Raw genomic sequence first — 23,644 nt, forward strand, 5'->3', positions numbered from 1 at the left:
TGGATCATTTGAACTGGCCAAAATTTGTTTGCAGCAGTAAAACTGCTAGCTTCATATACCTTGTAATCTTCAAAGCATCTTAGAGGGTAAACAGAAACTATTTGATATTGCAGCAATTAAGCTGCTTGTTTCATGATACCTTGTAATCCTTAGAGCAACTTGACAAAGCTATTCGATATTGCAGACGAGTTATATTTACTATATCGGTCACTTTAAAAAAAATATATATTAAATTTGTTAAGTGGTCGTTACAAGCTGCAAGGTTTTATTTTAGTTAGTTTCAGATAAAACCTTTTAAGGATATTCAACTGATGTTTTTGTACACTGAAACCACCGTCGCATGCTTGTATTTCAAATCAGGTCAGTTAATGACTGTGAGTTGTTATTTCTTAAAACAAAGACTGATAAGGAATTTGAAGTTTGTTGACTAATAACGGTTGCTGATACGACGCCATTAAAATGTTCACATACTTGCATGACACTATATGGTATGCTAGTATATGGTTTGTGTGATTCATGCATTACCACGAAAAACTCAAACGGAAATATGAAAACATGTAAAGAATGCCGACATCAGAACGTTCTCATTTCTAGATCGGATGTTACGTTAATACTTAGATATGTAGCATGTACACAGAATTAATATTCGAACTGGAAAGAACGCTCCGCATATAAACTGTAATGTAAAATGGCACCATCGGAATCTCCAAGACTACGTGGTTCAAGTAACTCCCAAAACCAAATCATCGCGAAACTGGTTGCTATGATATGATTGTGCTCATCCAATTTTATCGATCGTAATATTACAGTCTCGATTTGACCCTGGTATGGCTCTAGAAGCCTCCCCCCCCCCCCCCCCGCCCACATCCCCGAAATTGAACTTCCCGTAAATGGTCCGACAAGGTTTTCATGTTAGTCAAGCCCCACTGGTGAACCTCTAATTGGGAGAATCGTGTAACCCCTACGTCTGCCACCCCCCCCCCCGACCAACACACACTGCATTGCAATACTAAGTGTGCCCGTGTTATTTGGCCTAGTGACATGATTTATCTGGAATGGAACAGCAATGTACTGCCATGTACCGCCACGCACAGCCATGTACAGCCACATGCAGCCACGTACAGCCACGTCCAGCCATGTACAGCCATGCACAGCCATATGCAGCCACGTACCGCCATGTACAGCCAAGTAAAGCCACGTACAGTCACATACATCCACGTACAGCCACGTCCAGCCATGTGTAGCCACGAACAACCATGTACAGATATGTGCAGTCATGAACAGCTATGTACATCCACGCACAGCTACGTACAGCGCCGTACAGCCACATACAGCTACGTATGTATACAGCAATGTACAGCCACGTACAGTCACGTACAGCAATGAACAGCCATGTACAGCCGTGTACAACCATGTGCAGTCATGAACAGCTATGCACAGGCACGTACAGCCACTTGCAGCTTTGTACAGCCACGTACAGCTATTAACAGCCATGCGTACATCCACGTAAAGCCACGTACAATCACGTAAATGTACGTACAGATACGTACAGCCATGTACAGCCTCGTACCGCCGTGTACAGCCATGTACAGTCGTGTACAGCCGTGTAAAGCCTTGTATTGTCGTGTACAGCCATGCACCGCCATGTCTAGGGGCCATTTCTGTTATTATTGTCATCCTTTGGCAACTTGATACGCAAAGTGAGTATTGTCTTACAATTAATTGACGAACAAATTCATTCAATTGAAACTTCATCGTCTGTCTTAATCCGGTTTATTTAATAGTAGGGCGCTATTGCAATTTTAAATCTCAAACTTCCTCCCAATACATATTCGTGTGCTGACATGGCCGTTTTGTAGTATTGTTTTAAGATTGGTTTGATCACTCAGCTTTGTATAAGCTCATGCGATTATTTGTATACAATACACAGTAGATCTGTCACTAACATTTAACCTGATCGTAGTATCTATTCCATTTTTAAGGGACTCGTGATACTCACTTGACGTTACAGCGCCATAACCATTTACGGTTACAGTCTTGATTTAAGATCTTTGATGTTGAGAATGGATCAAGTCTTTGTTGTTTCTCAGGCCCAGTTTCTTTCACGACCGTAATTGAAAGGCGATAATAATAATCATAATCAGTAGTTATTTTTACGACGCATAAGCGACTACAAATGTGGGAGAAGCCCTCAAGGGCTTATGGATTACAACTTACACGTCGGGTGGCTTCCAATTCAACATTATTTAACTCAAATTGGAAAAGGTAACGGCAGGTTCCAAGACACCTACAGTATGTTTAAAAAAACTGGTGACTTCTGTCACAAAAATAAACTTAAAACATTATTGTATGGGATATTACGTACTCGTTCAAGCATTTGTAAGTCATGTGATTTTTATCTCTACAAAGAAGCATGACCTGTGGTCGGGATGTTTTGTTACGGGCTTCTCTTGACTGCATGAGGCAAAGACGATCGATAGCTTTGCTGTACTCTTTAACATCCATGGGCGTATGAAGATATTTTCTGGTAGGAGAAATACCTATAGTGCTCCATACCGTAACACATGCTTCGCCCACGCTAACTGGCACCGACCTGTGCCCCCTCGTCAGGCATGTGTTATAGTGTAGCGTCAAGTGGACCCTGTCTTAGTATTAAGCGCCACAGGCTTGCGACTTCTTTTCTGCACTTGTCTTGGTCTATGGGAGACATAACAGGCCTACTAAAAATATACGTAGCATTTCCTCTGATGTTTGGCATTTCACGTTCCTTAATCAAATTTGAAAGAAAACGCTCGTCAAATGCCAATCATTTGATTTCAAAGTGTACTGAAACAAAATCGTATGAAATGCGTACATGAATACCACTGCCACAAGCGCAAGTAATCTACAGCCGGAGTACACACAGAGTAAACCATAATCGCAGAAGTAATATCATGTCGTGTTTATCTGCGATGAACTAAGAACAATGTACAAAAAATGCACAGCGCCACCGGTCTGCTCTCTACACAAAGGAGGTGACGTACATTAATCGTTCCGTTGATTTACATACATGAATTCGTCACTTTCCCAAGTCCCTTTAAGTATAGATAGAATTCTTGAGATGTCACATAGTATCCGCCACGTACATGATAGCTGATGGATTGGCCTATAGTGATACCTGCTAGAAGATGAACATGTTTGACAAACTGTACCCAAAAGTATCTGACTGCTCGCTCGAAGTAATATCCACATTTAACCCATAGAGGTACTGTCTAAACTGTTCAATTAAATCAACTTCAATGCTCCTTATTTTCACACCATTACAACCTAAATTTTTGGCTCTTTCACAGCCACAAAAAACTAACGATAAAGTCTGAAAATATGCCATAAACAAGCATTGCATTAGATAACGTAATCTCTTGTTTTTTTGGACGATAGTATAGAATGTAATTGTAGAAAATTGCAAAGAATTCAGTTACTTGGCCGCTGATATGTGAATATATCGATATCAATGAAATATATATGTATACTTTTTCATAAATATTAATATCGTGTTTGATATCGATCTATGTATAGTACTGATTTTGTTCCATATCGGCATATTGATTTGTGCCACCTGTTTACATCCATTCCTTTCTCTTGAACATCTCTATCTTGTTGTTTTGAAGACAATACATCCCACAAATTAAGGTTAATAGAATCGCAGCAACTGAAACAACAATTGTTACGACCGGTATCAGGATCAGAACCCTCTTGTATTTTCCTGTAAAGAATAGAAAGAAAACTTTAGGTCGGAATTGATCACACAATCACTGAGAAATGTGGGCAGTGAGGGTGATAAGAGCTCACTAAATTGTACTGGCAATATCAATGCAGTAAACTCCCGGTAGTGGGAGATATCCGACGTCCCGATCATTCAAACTGTTGCAACAAGGATGATACAACAGGGATGATGAATGTTTTCGATTTAGAGAGACCGGGAATAAATCTCATATAGGTGTTCTCTGATTACGTAAAATAGGCACACGCCCTCCTTAAGGTGCTCCTCCATGTAGAGTTTGAATCATAAATAAAAGAGAATGTGTCATGAATGCTATTTGCAATACAACATTCATAATTACATAATTTTCCAACTGACATTTCGGTTAGAACGGTTCCATTAATGTTTACTTCGGTACTTTATGTTTGCCAATTGGTGGTTTAACCATTCAATGCAAGTTTGTGAAGCATACCTTCGATACGTGTATTCACGTCTGTATCTTCTGCCACAATGGTTGTTACAACTGCGGCATAGAATATACATTGCGTTATTGTAAATTTGATGAATAATCGCATACGACGACGAGTGGAGAAGATATTCGTGAGTCGGTTTAACGTGTCTTTTATCAAGTGAATAATGTGCGGGCTAAGCTCAATCAAATATGTGTCAAGTTGGATACAACGATCATTAATCCATATTTGCTTTGTGTGATACGCAGAGATCATAAATATATGGGACTCGCCCAACTTTAAAACCACTTTTACTCAAAGCAAGTTAATTTGATTTATCATGTCGAAAGTTAATATTACTCTACCATAACGGACATAATGGATGATAATGGTCATCATTAAAATCCACCCTCATCCACCTTGTCTACTTTATACACCCTCATCTACCCTCATCCACCCTCTAAGCAAACAGAAAAAATATCGATACATTTGCAGAACAGACGTATGAGGAGATCATTCCAACGAAACTTTAACGGAAATCAACTGCAAAATAATATTCATCATTGTCATATGAACACGCGAATCCAGTTCTTGAATATTCAATGAAATTAATAACAATTTATATAAAGTGATCTACATACTGAATGGTGTTGCAGCAGTTTCAATAGTGGTTGTTTTCATTTCCTTTGTTAATTCTGCTGTTGATGAAAAAAATCAAGTACAGTGGGTTTTCAATTTGTGTGTATTCCTCTCGTATGTACTCAAATAACCTCGTTAGAGCTGTCAGTTGTTAACTGCTCGCTTGTCCTAGTTTATTATAAGGCATACTCATATCCATAAAATAACAGTGACGTAAACTGACCAGAAATAAGAAACACATTTAAGTTAGCAAATATTTATTTTGGCTACAGAAAAGGAATTCCATTGTGCTAAAACCAATACCATTTCTGTATTGAAGAAGAATTAAACAACTGTGCTTTCACCAAAACTACTGCCGTTGAAAAGGCAATTAAATTATTCATGGAATAAATTCAGCACTTAAAGGTAACGCAAAAATTATCTGAGGTTAGGGCATGAATGAAGTTAAAATATATACTTTTAGTGGAAATGAGGGGCCACCTGTACTCAATTTTATAAGAAGAGGTTTTGCTACATATTATCATTTCGAAACATGAGGAAAGAAAACATGAGGAAAGAAAAAAGGTTCACGACTCATTAAAGCGATCGCTACAGTTAATGGATAGTACAGAAGTCGTACAGAATGGCTGTAAATAACCCAAGTTTCATATTATTCCCAACTATTTAATGAGTTATCCAATTAACATGGTGGTTTCTCGCAGTTTTGTTGTTGATTCGGCTGTTGATGAAGTATTCCAATTAGTTGTCTTGTGTGCATACCTCTCGTATGCAAGTGGATAATCTCTTTAGAGTCGCCTATGTGTTAACTACCCGCTTATCATAGTTAATTATAAGTCAAGATCCCAATTCCCTCAATACCGCGCCTTCTTTTGTCCTCTTGATGGCAAATGATATTTCATATCGGTGGCTTATTTTTGCTTTGCTTGTTTGGACAGTTTTGGACAGAGACGATCGGGGAAAAAAACATCAAAGCAAACAATTGAGAGAGAAATTGAACTTAGAAACACATTCATAGACTAGCAAATAACTACGTTGGCTACAGTGAGAAGTCCGAACAACTCGCTACAGTATTACATCATTTCTACACTGGATTCACGCACTTGAATATTAAATTAAATTAATATGCTTTTATATAAAGTGCTCTACATACCGAGTGGTTTCGTAGTAGTATCAATAGGGATGGTTGATATTTCCGTTGGTAATTCGCCTGTTGACGTAAAATCAAATTACATAAACAAATAACAACTAATGTGAATACATACAATCAAATCGCAACAAATAGAATGAATTTACCACAAACAAGGAGAAAGAAAATGTCTGAATAATGTCACTACATTGAATTACAATTAATGTTCATAAGTGTCGTGTCTGTGTGATACTCGAATTACGCAGATATATACCTAAACGCACCGCATCTATCCATTTTTGTCAATACAAAGGATGCACCTTGTATACTGTTTCGTTATCGACGGAGCTTCCTTTTGGCAATCAAGTTTTCGATCAGATTTAAAATAATGTAGGAAGTAGGCCTTACCTAGGTAATACGTTTTACTATGATCAATCCCTAAATTTGACACTTCAAAATTGCAAGTATTTACCAAGCGATATGTTTCTTACATATATATATATATCAGGTGCGTATCCAGGGGGGGGGGGCGTTGGGGGCGCGCGCCCCCCGGGTAAGGAAAAGAGGAGAGAAAAAAAATAGGAAAAAGGGAAAAGGAGGGGGAAAAAGAAAAGGAGGAGAGAAAGGAAGGGAAAAGAAAAAGAAAAAAGAGAGAAAAAGGAGAAAAGGGGGGAGTAGAAGATAGCCAAGACCTCGGGAAGAGAAAGAGGAACAGTCATAGTTAAAGCGCTGATCCCTATTATATACACAGGGTAGCCAGTGACAGATTAAGGATTACGGAGGGGGTGTGCGCCTCACCCTACTCCTTACACCGACAACTCCATTTTTGACGTTTCCATTTTTCCTCTCTCACTAATGTATCTATATAAATACTATATACGGTCTATCATAACGCGTGTGTGTATGGACGCCTTAAACATTGTACAATTGTGCTATATGGAACCAACTGTGGCTGGTCTTGAACTCGACCGAGTCGTCGGGGAACATGACGCATTTCGGGAAGGGGCGACCGCCCCCCCCCCCCCGAGCAAATTTTCTTTATGACATCGCTAGTAATTTCAAAATAGACAATGCTTAGATGCAACTTACAAGGCCTGGGAAGTCTCATTTCCAGCGATCTGGGAGGCATTTTCGGCCAAAATTTTTCTTGTACGCTTCGCGCCAACTCATGGTGGCGCTTCGCTTAGATAGTTTGAATACAGGCTTAGCCCCTCCTTTGGCAATTACTCGCTACACGCCTGTTCGAATTTGTAAAGCAAAGAGCAGATATAACATCATATCAGTGAGCATTGAAATGCATGTTCCACGATGAACAGCCTCAAAAACTGTCTATGTGTGTAGTCAAAGGCGTAGGAGCCCAATTGAATTTGGGGCTGTAACGACTTGCCCGAAAAAAAGCCAAAATTTTTCGCGCGCTAAGCGCGTGTTCAACGTATCGACGCCAATATCATATAAGCAAGCATCGGTCATTACATCGCATGGCATCGGGTACCGCACGGTCCGTGAAAGTTGCACAGTATACCGCCGGATGCTAATGTAAACAACCAAATGTCTTGTGTAGATGGAGAAAAAGCATACAGATCCATTTATGTCAAAACTCTCTTTTACAGTAGTAATGTCGGCCAAGCTTAGAACTTTATTTTAATTACCAAGGAGATCATTTTTAAGCTATTCATTGCTATTTATTTTTCTTTCAGTAGGTGCCAGAAAAAATGGGAAAATTTGGTTGCGGGTTGGGGGTTGGGGGGCTGCAGCCCCCCACCCCCTACGAGACCTACGCCTATGTGTAGTGTTCGGTTTCGATATACCTGATATCGGAAATATCTGCTATTTTTCATTTCCTTCAACCAAGTTTTATAATAGCCATTAAAAGAGGTTTTAATATTTCTACACCAATAAATAAACTGTGTCTGAATTTTCGACAATTTCCTGACCAACATTCTTCATCATACTTTCCTCTACTCGTGCAATTTTGACCTGTCTATTAGGGGTTCAAGGAGGTTTTTCTATATTGGTTGTCCATAGATTGAATTTTGTGCAACATTATTTGTTTTGAAGTGATTTTTATTCACGGGAAATGTGAATTTTCAAATTCTCAACAAATAATGGGCTTAAAACCTTGAAAAGTGGGGCTTTCGGATATTGTGGGCCGTGACGTAGAATCACCTACAAAAACAATGATCCATAGGACATGCAATCAGGTCGAACATGATGTGTGACTGGTGACAATCTTCAAAAAGGTTATGGATGGAAAAAAAAACTTTTGGGAAATACTTGGTTCTCAGGCAAAAGGGTACATCTGGTCGGTCATTTTCAAGCCCGAGAAGTGCCATTTCCGGTGATCTGGGGGGTATCAAAACAAGAAATTTTCTTGTACGATCCGCGCCAACCAATGGTGGCGCTCCGCTTAGATAGTAATTCGCGCCCCCCGGGTTAGAAAATCCTGGATACGCGCCTGGTAGTAGTAGTAGTAGTAGTAGTAACAATAGTAGTAGTAGTAGTAGTGGTGGTGGTGGTTGTTTGTAGTTACTGCTGTAGTAATAGCTGTTTCTGTAGCAGTGCACGGTAACGACATTATAAGAAATTGTTCAATTGTTGAAAGGGCAAGTTAAGAATGAAGTTCAAAACTTACCTCCCCCATACTCTGTTCTTCTTCGGACAAAAGCCATTTTAGATCATTATCGGTGTTAACAAACACATACCACAACTGGTTTCTGCCAATTAAAGTAACGATCATACATATAACAACACAATACCATAGAACACTTAAATTTATTATCAACATGAAAGATTCCACCGGCTCCAAGAAAAATATAATGATTCATTAATCAAAAGAAAATCAATAACAACAAAAGGTTCATTTCCACGTTGCTCTTTACCATTTCCCCCTTAAAATTGTTATAATTTATGTTCATTATGTTTTTATAGCCAATATTTTCGTTAATCAAGTACAATGGGATGATGTACCCATTACTCTAAAAAAAGGAAAAGGTTGATCATCCCTTACCCCTCTCCCAACCTCCCCACCCTCCCACACCCTCCCCCCTTATATCTATCTATCTATATATATATATATAGATATATATATATATATATATATATATCTATATATATATATATGAATATATATATCTGAATATATATATATATATATATAAATATATATATATATATATATATATATATATATATATATATATCTGTATATATATATATATATATATATAAATATATATATATATATATATATACATATATATATATATATATATATATATATATATATATACAGATATATATATATATATATATTTATATATATATATATATACATATATATATAGATATAAGGGGGGAGGGTGTGGGAGGGTGGGGACTATATGTACTATATGTACCTTAGGTCGACAGTTTATGGTAAAAAAGTGTACCTTAGGTCGACAGTGTACCTTAGTTCGACATTTCAGTGTCGACTTATTGTTTTTACTACCATTTTAAGAAACTTTTTTATTCTCGAAAATAGCTTTATAATGTTCTCCGTCCTCTAAAACGTTCATTTACAAGGTTTGGTTAGGGTCGGTTCAGGGTTAGGGTTAGAAAAAAATCGGTTGAATTTAGTCTGTAAGTCAATGTAAATGTCGACCTAAGGTATGATCCAGAGTAATATATATATATATATATATATATATATATATATATATATATATATATATATATATATATATAAATATACATATATATATCATATATGTATCATGATATCTCCACGACAACATATGGTATAAGTATTTTTCATTTAAAACATATAGGCCTACTAGTGCCATTTTCTCTATTCAAAGATTATTTTCAAAGACTCTTTTCAAAAGTCTGTGCTAATTAAAATTCGTAAGAAATATCAATATCTGAGTGAAAATACACCAACCTCACCGACAGATTTAATAATTGTAAGCATGTTAGTCCTACTTACCCTCTGTATATTTCTGTTCCTGATCCCAAACATGGTCGTAGAACAAAAGCCAAGAACAGGATCAAATTCCTCATGATAGTAATTTACTAAAATGATGAAAGAAGAACCACCACCACCAGTTTAGCAAAGTCGCTACTGAATGAAAGAAGATCATAAATCTTTCGGTTTATAACAAGAACATCGGTGTGCTATAGAACACCGTCCAGCAACCAGCGTTGATATAGAGGTCTTCTGCACAACTAAGAGTAATATAAATATATAAACACGTATTCAGCATGTGTAAGTTTACTGCTGTAGGCTACCAGCATGCAACGCGTTGTATAGAAGAAACCAAAATTAATAACAGGAAATTATCTAAAGGCGATAATGGCATGTAATAATAGACCCGTGGAACAGTATTGAGTACATATCGATCAAAGAGCACAATTTTAGTTTAACCTTTGACACAATATCGTCATGATCTTATGGTCACAGTCATATATAATAAGAGGATTGGGCGTTGAGAGTGGATCAGTCAAATTGTTTGATTTTCGTACCCAGGCCATATACTGGGTGGCTTGCTTTAAAACAAAGAAGTATCTTTGAATATAAAGGAGAAAAATGGAGCAATAGCATCGGAAAGAGACTTCATCACTTTAGGTGAGATGCAATTAATTCCTAGGGTTTTGTAAATTTTTAGGGAACGGATCTCTATCAGCACTTAATCCTCTGTGACATGAAAGATATTATGATATTAGGGGCTGGCTAAGCATCCATAAACCATGCATGATGCAGTGGCGGGGGTAGAGGTATTGGTCAAGGGGGGGGGACGAAAATGGTCTGTAGGGGCGCTTTCGACACACTCTAAGTGGAGCGCCACCACAGGTTGGCGCGGAGCGATCAAAAAATTTTTGAGTAAAGATACTCCCTAGATCGCCGGAAATGACCCTTTCCGGGCCTGGCTAATTTCCAGATAAACGAAGAATAAATAGGTGTCATCGCCATTTTGCCAGAAAATTACACCAACAATAAAAAAAAAACAATAAAAAAGTCAATAATCGCGAATAAGTGAAAAGTGGTAAAAAGCTGAAAAGGGCGCTAGCAGTCCATTTGAGTCCGTCAGGGGGGGGGGGGGGCATCCGCCCCCTCTGACTGTATGGACGCTCCGCCACTGGCATGATGACCACTTGAAGAAATCTTTGCGCCCATATTGTTTGTTACTTATAGTTATAGTAGAGAAATAATCATTCGAAGCGTTGAGTCAATACCAGTACATTATTGATTTTGCTGTCGTCATATATAAACAATGTTGATGTTGTTATTTAATTGAATGAGTAAAGCTCGTTAAGTACAGCCCAAGTTTTCTGGAGTGTAAAATATGTCTGGCATCAAGAATCAGTTTATAATTCGACGATTTTGGCGAATCTGGTGGTTTTCATTTAGAGCTGCATTTGAATCTGTAACTTGCCAGGTTTGCATGTCTTTCACGAGTTGGATTATAAATATAGGTCCTTAAAAGAGGCTATTTGTCTGGTCAATTGACATACAGATGCCACTTGAAAACCAGGATTCACCCCAGTCTCTGTTTTTTCCTATGGTAACTTAACCTATAGTAGAATTAAGATGTAAAGCGCATGGCTTCTATAGTTATAAAAAGAATTGTAACTGAGCATCGTAAGCTTTAAAAGCTAACGCAAGTTATTGGATAAACGTAATTGATATTGGGTTATTAATTCAAAATTATAACTTCATTGTTGTGACGTAAGCTGATGTCAACCAATCAATCAATTAATTATATTGTTTGAATGATTTATTTTTATATAATGCTTTCAGTATATTGATGGTAACTTGTAACACAATTTGTTATATGTAAACATACGTTCCATCCTGATCCTTTACATATTGCAACATAATCTGAAAAATTTGTGAGGAATCAAATTTATATTAGATGTTACTTTATGGACAGTTCTTACCTCCAATCTACAACTAATTAGTGTGATATTAAAACAAGATGTGGTTCAGTTTGTTTTGTCGTCTTAAGTTTCGATTAAAAAAAAAATGAGAGAGGAATAACTCGTGGAGGATCATAATGTTAATTAATCATTTTTCTTATCGAAGTGCACTTCTTGGGAATAAATACAAGTACTATATAAGCATCAACAGTCGTTTTCTTAACAAGGGGGGGGGGGGATTAATTCAAAGTAAATGAGATTATCAATTAACTATATATAAAGACTGCAAGATGTCTCTATGACAGTTATATATTTCATTTTGACAATCTTCAGTTTTATTCGCAAATTCTGTAAGATGAATCAATACAATTTTTCCCCTTCAATTTAAAGTTTGTGTTTTCCTGAATACTTCATCGTTGTCTGGTATCCGGTTTGATACTTTATATATATGTTAATAAATTATATTTATTTTGTTTATTAATAATTTATGGCGTACAATTGGTGAATTATTGCCAAGCCTTTTGATAATAACAATTATAAGTTGGGTTTGTCTTCTATCAAACAAACTTGCTGTATTCATGCCATTTATTAGATATAATTAATTACTCCCTGAACAAATGTGTAATTTTTGGATTTTTTTTCCATTTATTTCTGTGTAAATAACAAAAAGATCCTCACTCTATATAGTCGGTGAATCATTACGAAACTTTGCGAAGACACGAACAGTATTGGTTCCAGGGTATACATATTAATATATTCGGGTGTATGTTTTTTTTTTAATGTTGTATTTTGAAGAAAAAATGTTACGTTAGATATCTTGCCGGGAGATTTCCTAATCAAATATTAAATGATATTTAGTGAGTCGAAAGTGCGGGTAACGTTCCCTTCGTATAGTTACATGCCGAAGGTAAAAAATAATCTTAAATTGTAGGAAGGGGCGGAGGAGGGGATGGAGGGGGGTATTGAAACTGTAATTAACTGTTTGCTACATCAGCAGGGACGGGAATAGCTCTTTCAACCCCACCCCTTCCCAGCCATCCTCAGCGAAAGCATTAGGGTTAATGGAGGGGGGTGAATGTAATCCCGGGTCCCGGGTGTAAAAGACCCGGTGCATATAAAGAATATGATTTCCAAAATATTCTTCATCAAGTAGGGGGTCGGTTATAATTGTTCCCGGCGCCATTCGGCTCTGGACTAATGAGAACAGCTATATAGAACAAGTAAAGGTAATGTTACAGTCATCAACATTTAATCTTTGAAAAGAAAAAAAATGCACAAGTAGGCCTATAGCTATAACAAAAACACATATACCACATGTAATTGTGGAGATATCATGATACTTAAACAAAATGGAAATATTAATGAATCAGGCTAGAGTATATATATATATTGAGCAACACCATGATCACAAATCCATATCAGTGGTACGTAGAATAAGAAGACAATATACTTTGAAGGATAATGTTTTATCCAGAGGTCTCTGGTTCGAACCCCGTTCTAGCCATTTATATATATATATATATATATATATATATATATTCTTTGCTATTTTCATTGTCTAAATTACCCAGTCAGTTTCCCATTATTCATTTACGTGTATAATATTAATAAAATATATAATTACATTTTAATGAGTCCTTGGGATTCAGAGTATCTGGTCGGCTAAACGAACATATCAATCGTATCATATATCAAGGACAAAACAAAAACATCATTATAAAAGGAAATTGAAATTTGTGAAGAACTTATGCAATGATTTGATTTATTTCCAGCATTCATGAGGGGGTTTAATTTATCTCTCAAATATCATTCACCTTTGCAAAAAATTGGAGTTTTTATTATTAAAATTACGAACAATGGTAATATCATATTCATTCGTGTTACCTGTAAGTGTAGCATCGTTTGAAACGTAAAATAACATTAACATGAGAACCTGCTAGTAATTTGTGTTCTTCAATATTTCTGAACAGAGTACAAATCATTGATGGCAAGATTAAATATTTTCAGACTAAAGCAAAAACACACACACAAGAAAAATATTATGAATGGATATCAAATTTTCTAATGAACTGAGTAGGAACATAACATAATACAGTTAAGTATACTAAACCATTAAATTTTGCAAACATACATATTGTGTCATAAAACTAACATAAAACAAAGCTTTAAAATGAAGGCGATCTTTAACCAATGAACGCATAAACTAACTTTATGGAGTGCTGAATTGTTAAACAATTTAGCATTAACCCCCTTCACCTTCCCCTATCAACCCCCCCCCCCCCCACTCCCGTCAAACTGCTAAAGAGTTCTCTCGATTTAATTGATGAACTAAGGAATAATACGCAATGAACAACAAGTCCCGATGCGCGATTCCACCTTATTGCGTAATAAGCGCCTATATCCAAGAGTTATAAAAGTAACTATAACTATTGTAAGGATGCGCTTACAATGAAATTTATATCAATATAGATCATTGGGTTATGTCTCCGAATACTTAGAATAAAACGAACCTTACTTCAAGGATAGCGGTTAACATTCAAACAAATAGAAATCTGGTCAAGAAAATAAGCCATGAAAACTACAACAAGATAAGTGCACAAATTCTTCGAGTAACTGATTGTGATATATATATATATACATCATTATTGGCTTAATAGGTACAAAAACAATTAACATTGTAAACACAGACATTAAACTTGATTTCTTGTGCTTCTGAAAATAACCTTTAAGTTAGAACTCTTTTGTATTGCGTCATGTAGGGTTTTTTCTTATTTATTTGTTTATTTCTGCTTCTTCTTCTTTTCTTGTAAATACTCGGGTAACACTGTCAGCTTCAGTATCTGTCACTTTCAAATATTACTTAAAATACTTCTACGGAATGGTTGATACTTCAGATATAGTTAGTTTGATTGTTTTTTGTTAATCAACAATAAAAAGGTACCTCTCCCCGAAATTGAATGATTAAAAACGTAAGCAATGAAGAAAAACAATATTTCCCTACTCTATATGAAATTGTGAAATGTTTTTGTTGGCAGCATTTCTCTCTTTCTGTTCTTTGATTAAAAGGATATCTGCAGTCCTATTTTCAACGTCATAATTATAACCAAACGTCATTAATACAACCGCATACATATAAATCATGACTTTTTGATAATATTATCGAATTTGATCCATTTTTTTATATTGGATTTAACTTCATTCTATGGAAGGAAGTGTTTTCAATGAAATTGATTGATTTCAATTTTAGCTCACTGATGATTGTCTTCGAATATTTAGAATAAACCGAACCATATTACAGAGACAACGGTTAACATTAAAACAATGAGAAATTTTATCAAGCAAATAAGTAATGATAAATTTTAGCTTTTTGATAACTATTTCATCAACTGATACAATAGGATCAGTGCACAGATTCTTCAAGTTAATTATTATAACGTAGACGTATCAACCATTATTGGATTAATAGGACCAAAAACAATAAGCATAATGGTAAACACTAACATTAAACTTGATTTCCTGTGTGGTTCAAAATAATAACTTGTAACTCTCTTCAACTCGATTGTCGAGATGTGTGTACCTACTTGCGTGTGTGGGTGTGTGTGTGTGTCATTTTGCAGATTTTGTATTTATCATTTTCGTAATATACGGGCAACACTTTGAATTGCAAAATCAATTTAGGTAAGTGCGTGTATTGTGTTACATATTTTGGTATTTGGTTTGGTATTTTTGTATATTGCCCAAGAGTTATAATTTACAGTCTTATCTAGATAGGCCGCAACTTCATTTCAGTATACTTGATATTATATCTACCTCCAGGCAGAGAATACCAGTTAATACTGGACCCATCGTCAGAAGGTGCATGATATGCACCATTGAGGTTTGAATTTCCGCAGCCCTTGTACCACCAGGCACCATGACTTAAAACAGCACAGTGAGTTGAGCCAGCGTGATCATTATCTCTGTCATAGGTACTGAAGGGTGCATTGATGTGACTGGACAACGCATGGCCACCTGGGGCACCGCCTTCGCTATCTGTGAATTAAATCAGGGGAGTAAAATTCATTACATGAAAGATAAATCGAGTATGGATAAGATTAAATTGAAACAGTCAATGTTCCAATCTATATAAAGGAATATAACATTCTATAACAAAAACTAAACTACAGTTTCCTATTAGACGAAATGTTTCACAACCAAGACCACGTGACCACGAGTTTAATGTCCTTTTGATACCATGAGACTCTATTGAATCCTTAACTATGCTTTCAAATATTATAAGTATATTTCATTGTTAACAATCGTAATATCAGCAAAAACAACAACCAAAACTTTCAGGCAGTGTCCTCTTTTTGATTTGCCAATATTTAAAGACATTTAATCGTCTCATTAGACACAAATTTACATATGAAGTTTGACCAATGCAAATGTAAACATATCCTGACGAAGCTTCTTCGATAAAATAGCTGCTGGTAATTAGTTTTAGTTAATTCTGTGAGAAAAAAAAACAGCCACAAAGGGAATACGAAATGACAAATACAAAATCTTCATTATACCAAAATACATGGAGACTTGCAAAGTTAATGTTGAACTGAAGTTAACGAACGCGAAGATGGTCACAGGAATAACTGTGTGAAAGAGATATTCCAAAACTGTCAGAATGTATTAAAAAAGTGTGTGTATGATTTGACATACATTTGGAGGTGACTATATATAATGTAAGGTTAAATATAAATATAAATATAAATCAAATCACCAGCTCAAATCAAAATATATATCAAATATAAATTATATCAGTTAAATCAAGCCGGGGTTGCTGAATTAAGTTAAGTCAAGTCATTTCAATTGCGGGACTCATGTCAAGTCAAGTGACCAGAAAATGCGACTCTCGTCCGGTTTAGTGACTTGACTTGTTAAAACACTGTTAAATATCATATTAAGTTACGAAATATTTATTTTCTACAAACCCGCAGTGCCATCAAAGTTTCTCAGTCCAGACAGTCGATAATTGTCACTTTCATCACTGATACGGAAGAAATCAAATTTAGCGTAGTATGGAGCGCCAACTCTGTTCACCATGTCAATCCGGAGTTGATAATTACCTTGATTGGTGAGATAAAATAGCTTATCATTACCCAGCCAAAACTCATGATCGGGCTGACCAAATCCTCCCTTATAGCTGGTCCAGTTACGGTAGAAATCAACAGAACCATTAACACGACGTTGAAATACCTGATGAATAAAGAAAGAATTAATTTAAATGACATCTCACTGAAAGTAAAGGCAATGTTTGGTTGAGAACTTAGCCAACTCTAACAATATATGATTGTTTCTTTATAATTTCTTCCTGTGCATGATGGCTTATAAATAATGTATTGTCTTCTTCTTTGTGACTTGTAAATTCTGCAACCGTAAACAATCAACTTTATCTTTATCCCTATCAGATGATTAGGCTAACCATCCATCGTCCTCAGTCAGTTATATTGTACATATACAATATATCGTAAAGACTATAGGATGTCATACTATACTTACCGTCCATCCTCCTCCGTCAGTCATATTATACATATACAATATATCGTCTATACTATAGGATATCATACTAGACTTACCGTCCATCCTCCTCCGTCAGTCATATTATACATATACAATATATCGTCTATACTATAGGATGTCATACTAGACTCACCGTCCATCCTCCTCTGTCAGGCATATTATACATATACAATATATCGTCTATACTATAGGATGTCATACTAGACTCACCGTCCATCCTCCTCCGTCAGTCATATTATACATATACAATATATCGTCTATACTATAGGATATCATACTAGACTTACCGTCTATCCTCCTCTGTCAGTCATATTATACATATTCAATATATCGTCTATACTATAGGATGTCATACTAGACTTACCGTCCATCTTCCTCCGTCAGTCATATTATACATCGTCTATACTATAGGATGTCATATTAGACTTACCGTCCATCCTCCTCCGTCAGTCATATTATACATATACAATATATCGTCTATACTATAGGATGTCATACTAGACTCACCGTCCATCCTCCTCCGTCAGTCATATTATACATTTACAATATATCGTCTATACTATAGGATGTCATACTAGACTCACCGTCCATCCTCCTCCGTCAGTCATGTTATACATATACAATATATCGTCTATACTATAGGATATCATACTAGACTTACCGTTTATCCTCCTCTGTCAGTCATATTATACATATTCAATATATCGTCTATACTATAGGATGTCATACTAGACTCACCGTCCATCCTCCTCCGTCAGTCATATTATACATTTACAATATATCGTCTACACTATAGGATGTCATACTAGACTCACCGTCCATCCTCCTCCGTCAGTCATGTTATACATATACAATATATCGTCTATACTATAGGATATCATACTAGACTTACCGTTTATCCTCCTCTGTCAGTCATATTATACATATTCAATATATCGTCTATACTATAGGATGTCATACTAGACTTACCGTCCATCTTCCTCCGTCAGTCATATTATACATCGTCTATACTATAGGATGTCATATTAGACTTACCGTCCATCCTCCTCCGTCAGTCATATTATACATATACAATACATCATCTATACTATAGGATGTCATACTAGACTCACCGTCCATCCTCCTCTGTCAGTCATATTATACACTATATCGTATATACTATAGGATGTCATGCTAGACTTACCGTCCATCCTCCTCTGTCAGTCATATTATACAATATATCGTATATACTATAGGATGTCATGCTAGACTTACCGTCCATCCTCCTCCGTCAGTCATGTTACAGAAGACTTCAAATGCAGGTCCAGGCCAGTTAGTTGGTTTGATGGTATATAAGCCATTGGTAGTGTAACCAGCATTGAAATAATCAAGACAGTTGGACATCTCGCCAATAGTAGTAGAACCTGCTTGACTCGTCGTAGGCTGCAATTTCGTAGAAGTAACATCTGTTTTGGTGGTTGGAGGCTGCAGTGGTTTAGAAGTAACATCTGTGTTGGTGCATGATGAATCTTTGCAATCAACATCCGTGGTCTTTTCAGATGGTGTGGTGGTCTTCGGTCGGTTTGTGGCTAAATTGGTTAAATTGATAATAAATGAACTTTTGGTAAGAAAGCAAGATATGAGATATCGGCAGTGATAACAATATCAAAATTTAAAAAATGTCTCACGCTGTTTTTAAAACAATTTATTGGTTCAGAGTGACCAACTAACATTCTTTACCCAATTGTTGTACTCACGGTGCAATCGAAATTATGTCCTCAGTCAACTTTTAGAGAACAAAGTTTACTTCACCTTAGGTCAGTTTTTCTGGTAGAGTTACCCTGCTTATAGTTAAGTATATATTAGTTTACCTATACCATTACAAATGCAGCAATACTTATACATAATAACACCCAGGCCAATTTTCATGAATATGTCCTAAAATTTGGTTGCTTCCAGACTTCTATTCTTAGTCGTTTTCACGCAATTATTATAAGCATTTAAATTTAACTACTTTTCTGTTGTTAGGATATCAAACGATTACGATTAATTTTTGTTCTTTCACGTATTTTCACATACCTTGTTGAGGTGAATATTTCTCCTTGTTCGGTGCCGCCATAGGGCATGCACCAGCATTTGTAGACTTCAGAGCTGTTCAAAATTAAAGAAATCAAACTTTAATATCGACAACATTAAACTGTATATTAACAGATCATCATCATCATCATCATCATCATCATCATCATCATCATCATCATCATCATCATCATCATCATCATCATCATCATCATCATCATCATCATCATCATCATCATCATCATCATCATCATCATCATCATCATCATCATCATCATCATCATCATCATCATCATCATCATCATCATCATCATCATCATCATCATCATCATCATCATCATCATCATCATCATCATCATCATCATCATCATCATCATCATCATCATCATCATCATCACCAGCAGCATCATCTCCATCATCACCAGCAGCATCAGCACCATCATCATCATCACCATCATCATCATCATCATCATCATCATCATCATCATCATCATCATCATCATCATCATCATCATCATCATCATCATCATCATCATCATCACCATCATCATCATCATCATCATCATCATCATCATCATCATCATCATCATCATCATCATCATCATCACCATTATCATAATCATCATCATCATCACCATTATCATCATCATCACCATTATCATCATCATCATCGTCATCATCGTCATCGTCATCATCATCATCGTCATCATCATCATCGTCATCATCATCATCGTCATCATCATCATCATCATCATCATCATCATCATCATCATCATCATCATCATCATCATCATCATCATCATCATCATCATCATCATCATCATCATCATCATCATCATCATCATCATCATCATCATCATCATCATCATCATCATCATCATCATCACCAGCAGCATCATCTCCATCATCACCAGCAGCATCAGCACCATCATCATCATCACCATCATCATCATCATCATCATCATCATCATCATCATCATCACCATCATCATCATCATCATCATCATCATCATCACCATTATCATCATCATCATCATCATCACCATTATCATCATCATCACCATTATCATCATCATCATCATCGTCATCATCATCATCATCATCATCATCATCATCATCGTCATCATCGTCATCATCGTCATCATCATCATCATCATCATCATCATCATCATCATCATCATCATCATCATCATCATCATCATCATCATCATCATCATCATCATCATCATCATCATCATCATCATCATCATCATCATCATCATCATAATCACCAGCAGCATCATCTCCATCATCACCAGCAGCATCAGCACCATCATCATCAGCACCATCATCATCATCATCATCATTACCATCATCATCATCATCATCATCATCATCATCATCATCATCATCATCATCATCATCATCATCACCATTATCATCATCATCATCGTCATCATCATCATCGTCATCATCATCATCATCGTCATCATCATCATCATCATCATCATCATCATCATCATCATCATCATCATCATCATCATCATCATCATCATCATCATCATCATCATCATCATCATCATCCTCATCATCATCATCATCACCATCATCATCAGCATCAGCAGCGGCAGCATTTGTTATGGCTATTACATAACAAACATACATTTCGTAGCCTATTCATGTTGCATATACTCAGCATTGATGCTCAACACTAGTATTCGTTACGCATGTCAGTCGATAGAAGTAACGAGATAGCAGAAACAAGTAAATGAGCTGCTATCGTTTGTTGACTACAAATATGCTAGAATATCAAATAATGCTCACTGACTCTCGAACTTCCAGAAGCATATACTGACACTCTCAAAGTATTTTCCTCATTAACTATCACGAAATTATTTTTGAACACTTTTAGCAAACGAATCCTTTGAATTTAAAAGCAAAAAGACCCTCGTCAGAAACGAATTCTATTTTATTATTTTATTCAATTCATTGTAATACTGATAATTATTTAGCACAAATAAGATGAAAGGTTCAATCATTTCCATTAGGATCAATGTTTTCTTTCAACATATTAATCCTAATCAAGCCTAATCAACTGCATGATTTTAAGCAAGTTGGGATTTTAGTATTTTACAAACAGTTTAAAATCAGCATAATAGGTTGAACTTCTGCTATTAAGTTTGCCATTGCAGATGGTGAAATTATTATAGAATACTTGATTTAAGGGGAGGGGTAAATGCATGAATATAATGTTCTGATTTTAATAATAATATGCATATCACAAGGAACAGTTTTGAAACGAAAGAACGATATTTTGATATTAACGTCCATGTTGATAGTGGTTTTATACTTACTGTTACCAGATGCAAAATTGTTGTCACTGTTTTATCCCTGTCATATGTATTTCTTGCAAAAATAAAATTGAAATATGCATTCAGTTTTCCGATAGATATCAATGAGACAAAAAAAAAAGCTTACCTTTGACTATAGTAACAGTTGCACAAATGACCACCAAACGCTTTACAACGACCCATTTCGAAAACGTCATTATCATCTGTGTTGGGCTTTCTTGACTTAGGAAAAGATGTCCAAGCATATAGCTACCAAAGAAAATGATGCTACCAGACCAACAGTCAAACTTAAAATGACTTTGGGTTTGTCGATCCTTTCCGGATTAATAACGTTTTTGTTTTTTTAATACCTCAAACGTCTGTGCAAACAAACCAATTTAAAAGTGATTTTCTCATTACTTTTGTAAAAATATAAAGTCAAAGTGGTAATTGGATTGTTTACATTTTGTCTTCATAAATGACAGAAGTGCGATGACAAACGACGATATTGGTTATTCGAGGTTTTTATTTTCTTTTTTTCATGGAAAAGGTTATATTCATGAAATTAAATATGAACAGTATATGGTTAGAAAAGTCATAACAGCCATAAGTTTATTCCTCCTGATTTTTTTTTTATTAATTAAAAGCTCCAAAACGCAGAGTATGGGAGATTAACGACTGTTTGTAATGCGGTTGTAATGACAATATAAATATCGTCGAAATGATATATTTGTTAATTAGTAACCCTGGCTTGTTATAGCTCATATCACTATACTCGATCTCAGAAAATGAAATGCATGGCTTTTCGGGTTTATCAAAGTACTTTATAGTGCGACCTAATAGTGTGTTTCTATCTCGTCCATATTCCCTACACGTGTAATGTAGATGGGGATGAAATATTGTAGTCAGTTAGTCAGTTTGCAGTCTACAAGTCCCTATCGGTTACCATGGCAGCGATTGTCGCAACCGATTTACACAGAGATTATAGTAATTACTGTAAATCTTAAAGTTTTGTACCGCACAGTAAAAACTGGATTGGGCTGACAAATCTGATAAGTCGGTAGCATGTGCTATTAGGATTACAATAAGAACTGAGGATATGTGTAATCCCAATACATCCCAAAACAATTGGATTTGTTGGAATTACACATACATTTAGTTCTTACTGTAAACCTAATCGCACATGCTACTGATTTATAGCACGATCCACTTTTGTTAATTTGGTACAAAACTTTAAGATTTAAAGCAGTAACTGCACTGAAAACTTAAATTGGTTCACCGACTAACGTAACGTTAGTCCATCTGGTGCCTCTCCCGACTAACATAGCCTTAGTCAGTTTCTATACCGACTAATTTATTCCTTAGTCAGTTGGATTTCTTAGTCGGTCATCTTAGTCCGTCAGCTTAGTCGATCAACAATTTCTTAGTCGGTAAATGTATATTAGTCAGTTACATCAGTTGGTGACATTAGTCGGTCTTTACCGACTAATTTATATGAGCCACCGACTAGTTTATAGCAGGTTTTACATTAGTCAGGATGGTGCCTCTCCCGACTAACCTTTCTTAGTCGGTATCGACTGACTAGTTGCACTGACTAGCATCACTGAAAGAATTAAACCCGACTAGTTTCACTGACTAGCATCACTGAAAGAAAAGAGAGCAGAAGAAACACAAATAATGTGTACGTTGGCAGTATTTATTTCTGATAAAACTTCTGATGTCTACAAAGGCTGACTTTCGACAGATAGAGAAGAAATCACTGTAAACAAAAATCTGAAAATATGATTTTATTCCAACAAAGTTAAGAAAAGTTAATGGATCAAACATGAATCGCAAAAGTATAGCACTGCACAATAATGCAAAGTTGAATCTTGGGCAA

The 23,644-nt window shown here is 35.9% G+C and overlaps 2 protein-coding genes across 3 annotated transcripts; both read right to left on the reverse strand.

The window, feature by feature from the left end:
- Positions 1-2,583: 2,583 nt before the first annotated feature.
- LOC139963256 (uncharacterized) lies at positions 2,584-10,249 on the reverse strand. Of its 2 annotated transcripts, XM_071963892.1 has the most exons (6): positions 9,918-10,249; positions 8,586-8,667; positions 5,978-6,034; positions 4,830-4,886; positions 4,212-4,262; positions 2,584-3,742 (listed from the first exon to the last, which is right to left on the reverse strand). In XM_071963892.1, the coding sequence occupies exons 2-6, from the start codon at positions 8,620-8,622 to the stop codon at positions 3,600-3,602; spliced, it is 345 nt and encodes a 114-aa protein (XP_071819993.1). In that variant the 5' UTR covers positions 8,623-8,667; positions 9,918-10,249; the 3' UTR covers positions 2,584-3,599. The 2 variants fall into 2 exon arrangements, with proteins under 2 accessions (XP_071819993.1, XP_071819994.1); XM_071963893.1 differs by lacking the exons at positions 4,212-4,262; positions 4,830-4,886 and having other exon boundaries at positions 9,918-10,237.
- Positions 10,250-14,133: 3,884 nt separating this feature from the next.
- Positions 14,134-22,099, reverse strand: LOC139963250 (fibrinogen-like protein A). The gene is made up of 5 exons (XM_071963880.1): positions 21,914-22,099; positions 19,460-19,531; positions 18,656-18,969; positions 16,813-17,077; positions 14,134-15,880 (listed from the first exon to the last, which is right to left on the reverse strand). Exons 1-5 carry the CDS (start codon positions 22,029-22,031, stop codon positions 15,612-15,614), a joined length of 1,038 nt encoding a protein of 345 aa, XP_071819981.1. The 5' UTR covers positions 22,032-22,099; the 3' UTR covers positions 14,134-15,611.
- Positions 22,100-23,644: the final 1,545 nt, after the last annotated feature.

The sequence above is a fragment of the Apostichopus japonicus genome, chromosome 21 (genome assembly GCF_037975245.1).
Source record: "Apostichopus japonicus isolate 1M-3 chromosome 21, ASM3797524v1, whole genome shotgun sequence".
NCBI lineage: Eukaryota > Metazoa > Echinodermata > Holothuroidea > Aspidochirotida > Stichopodidae > Apostichopus > Apostichopus japonicus.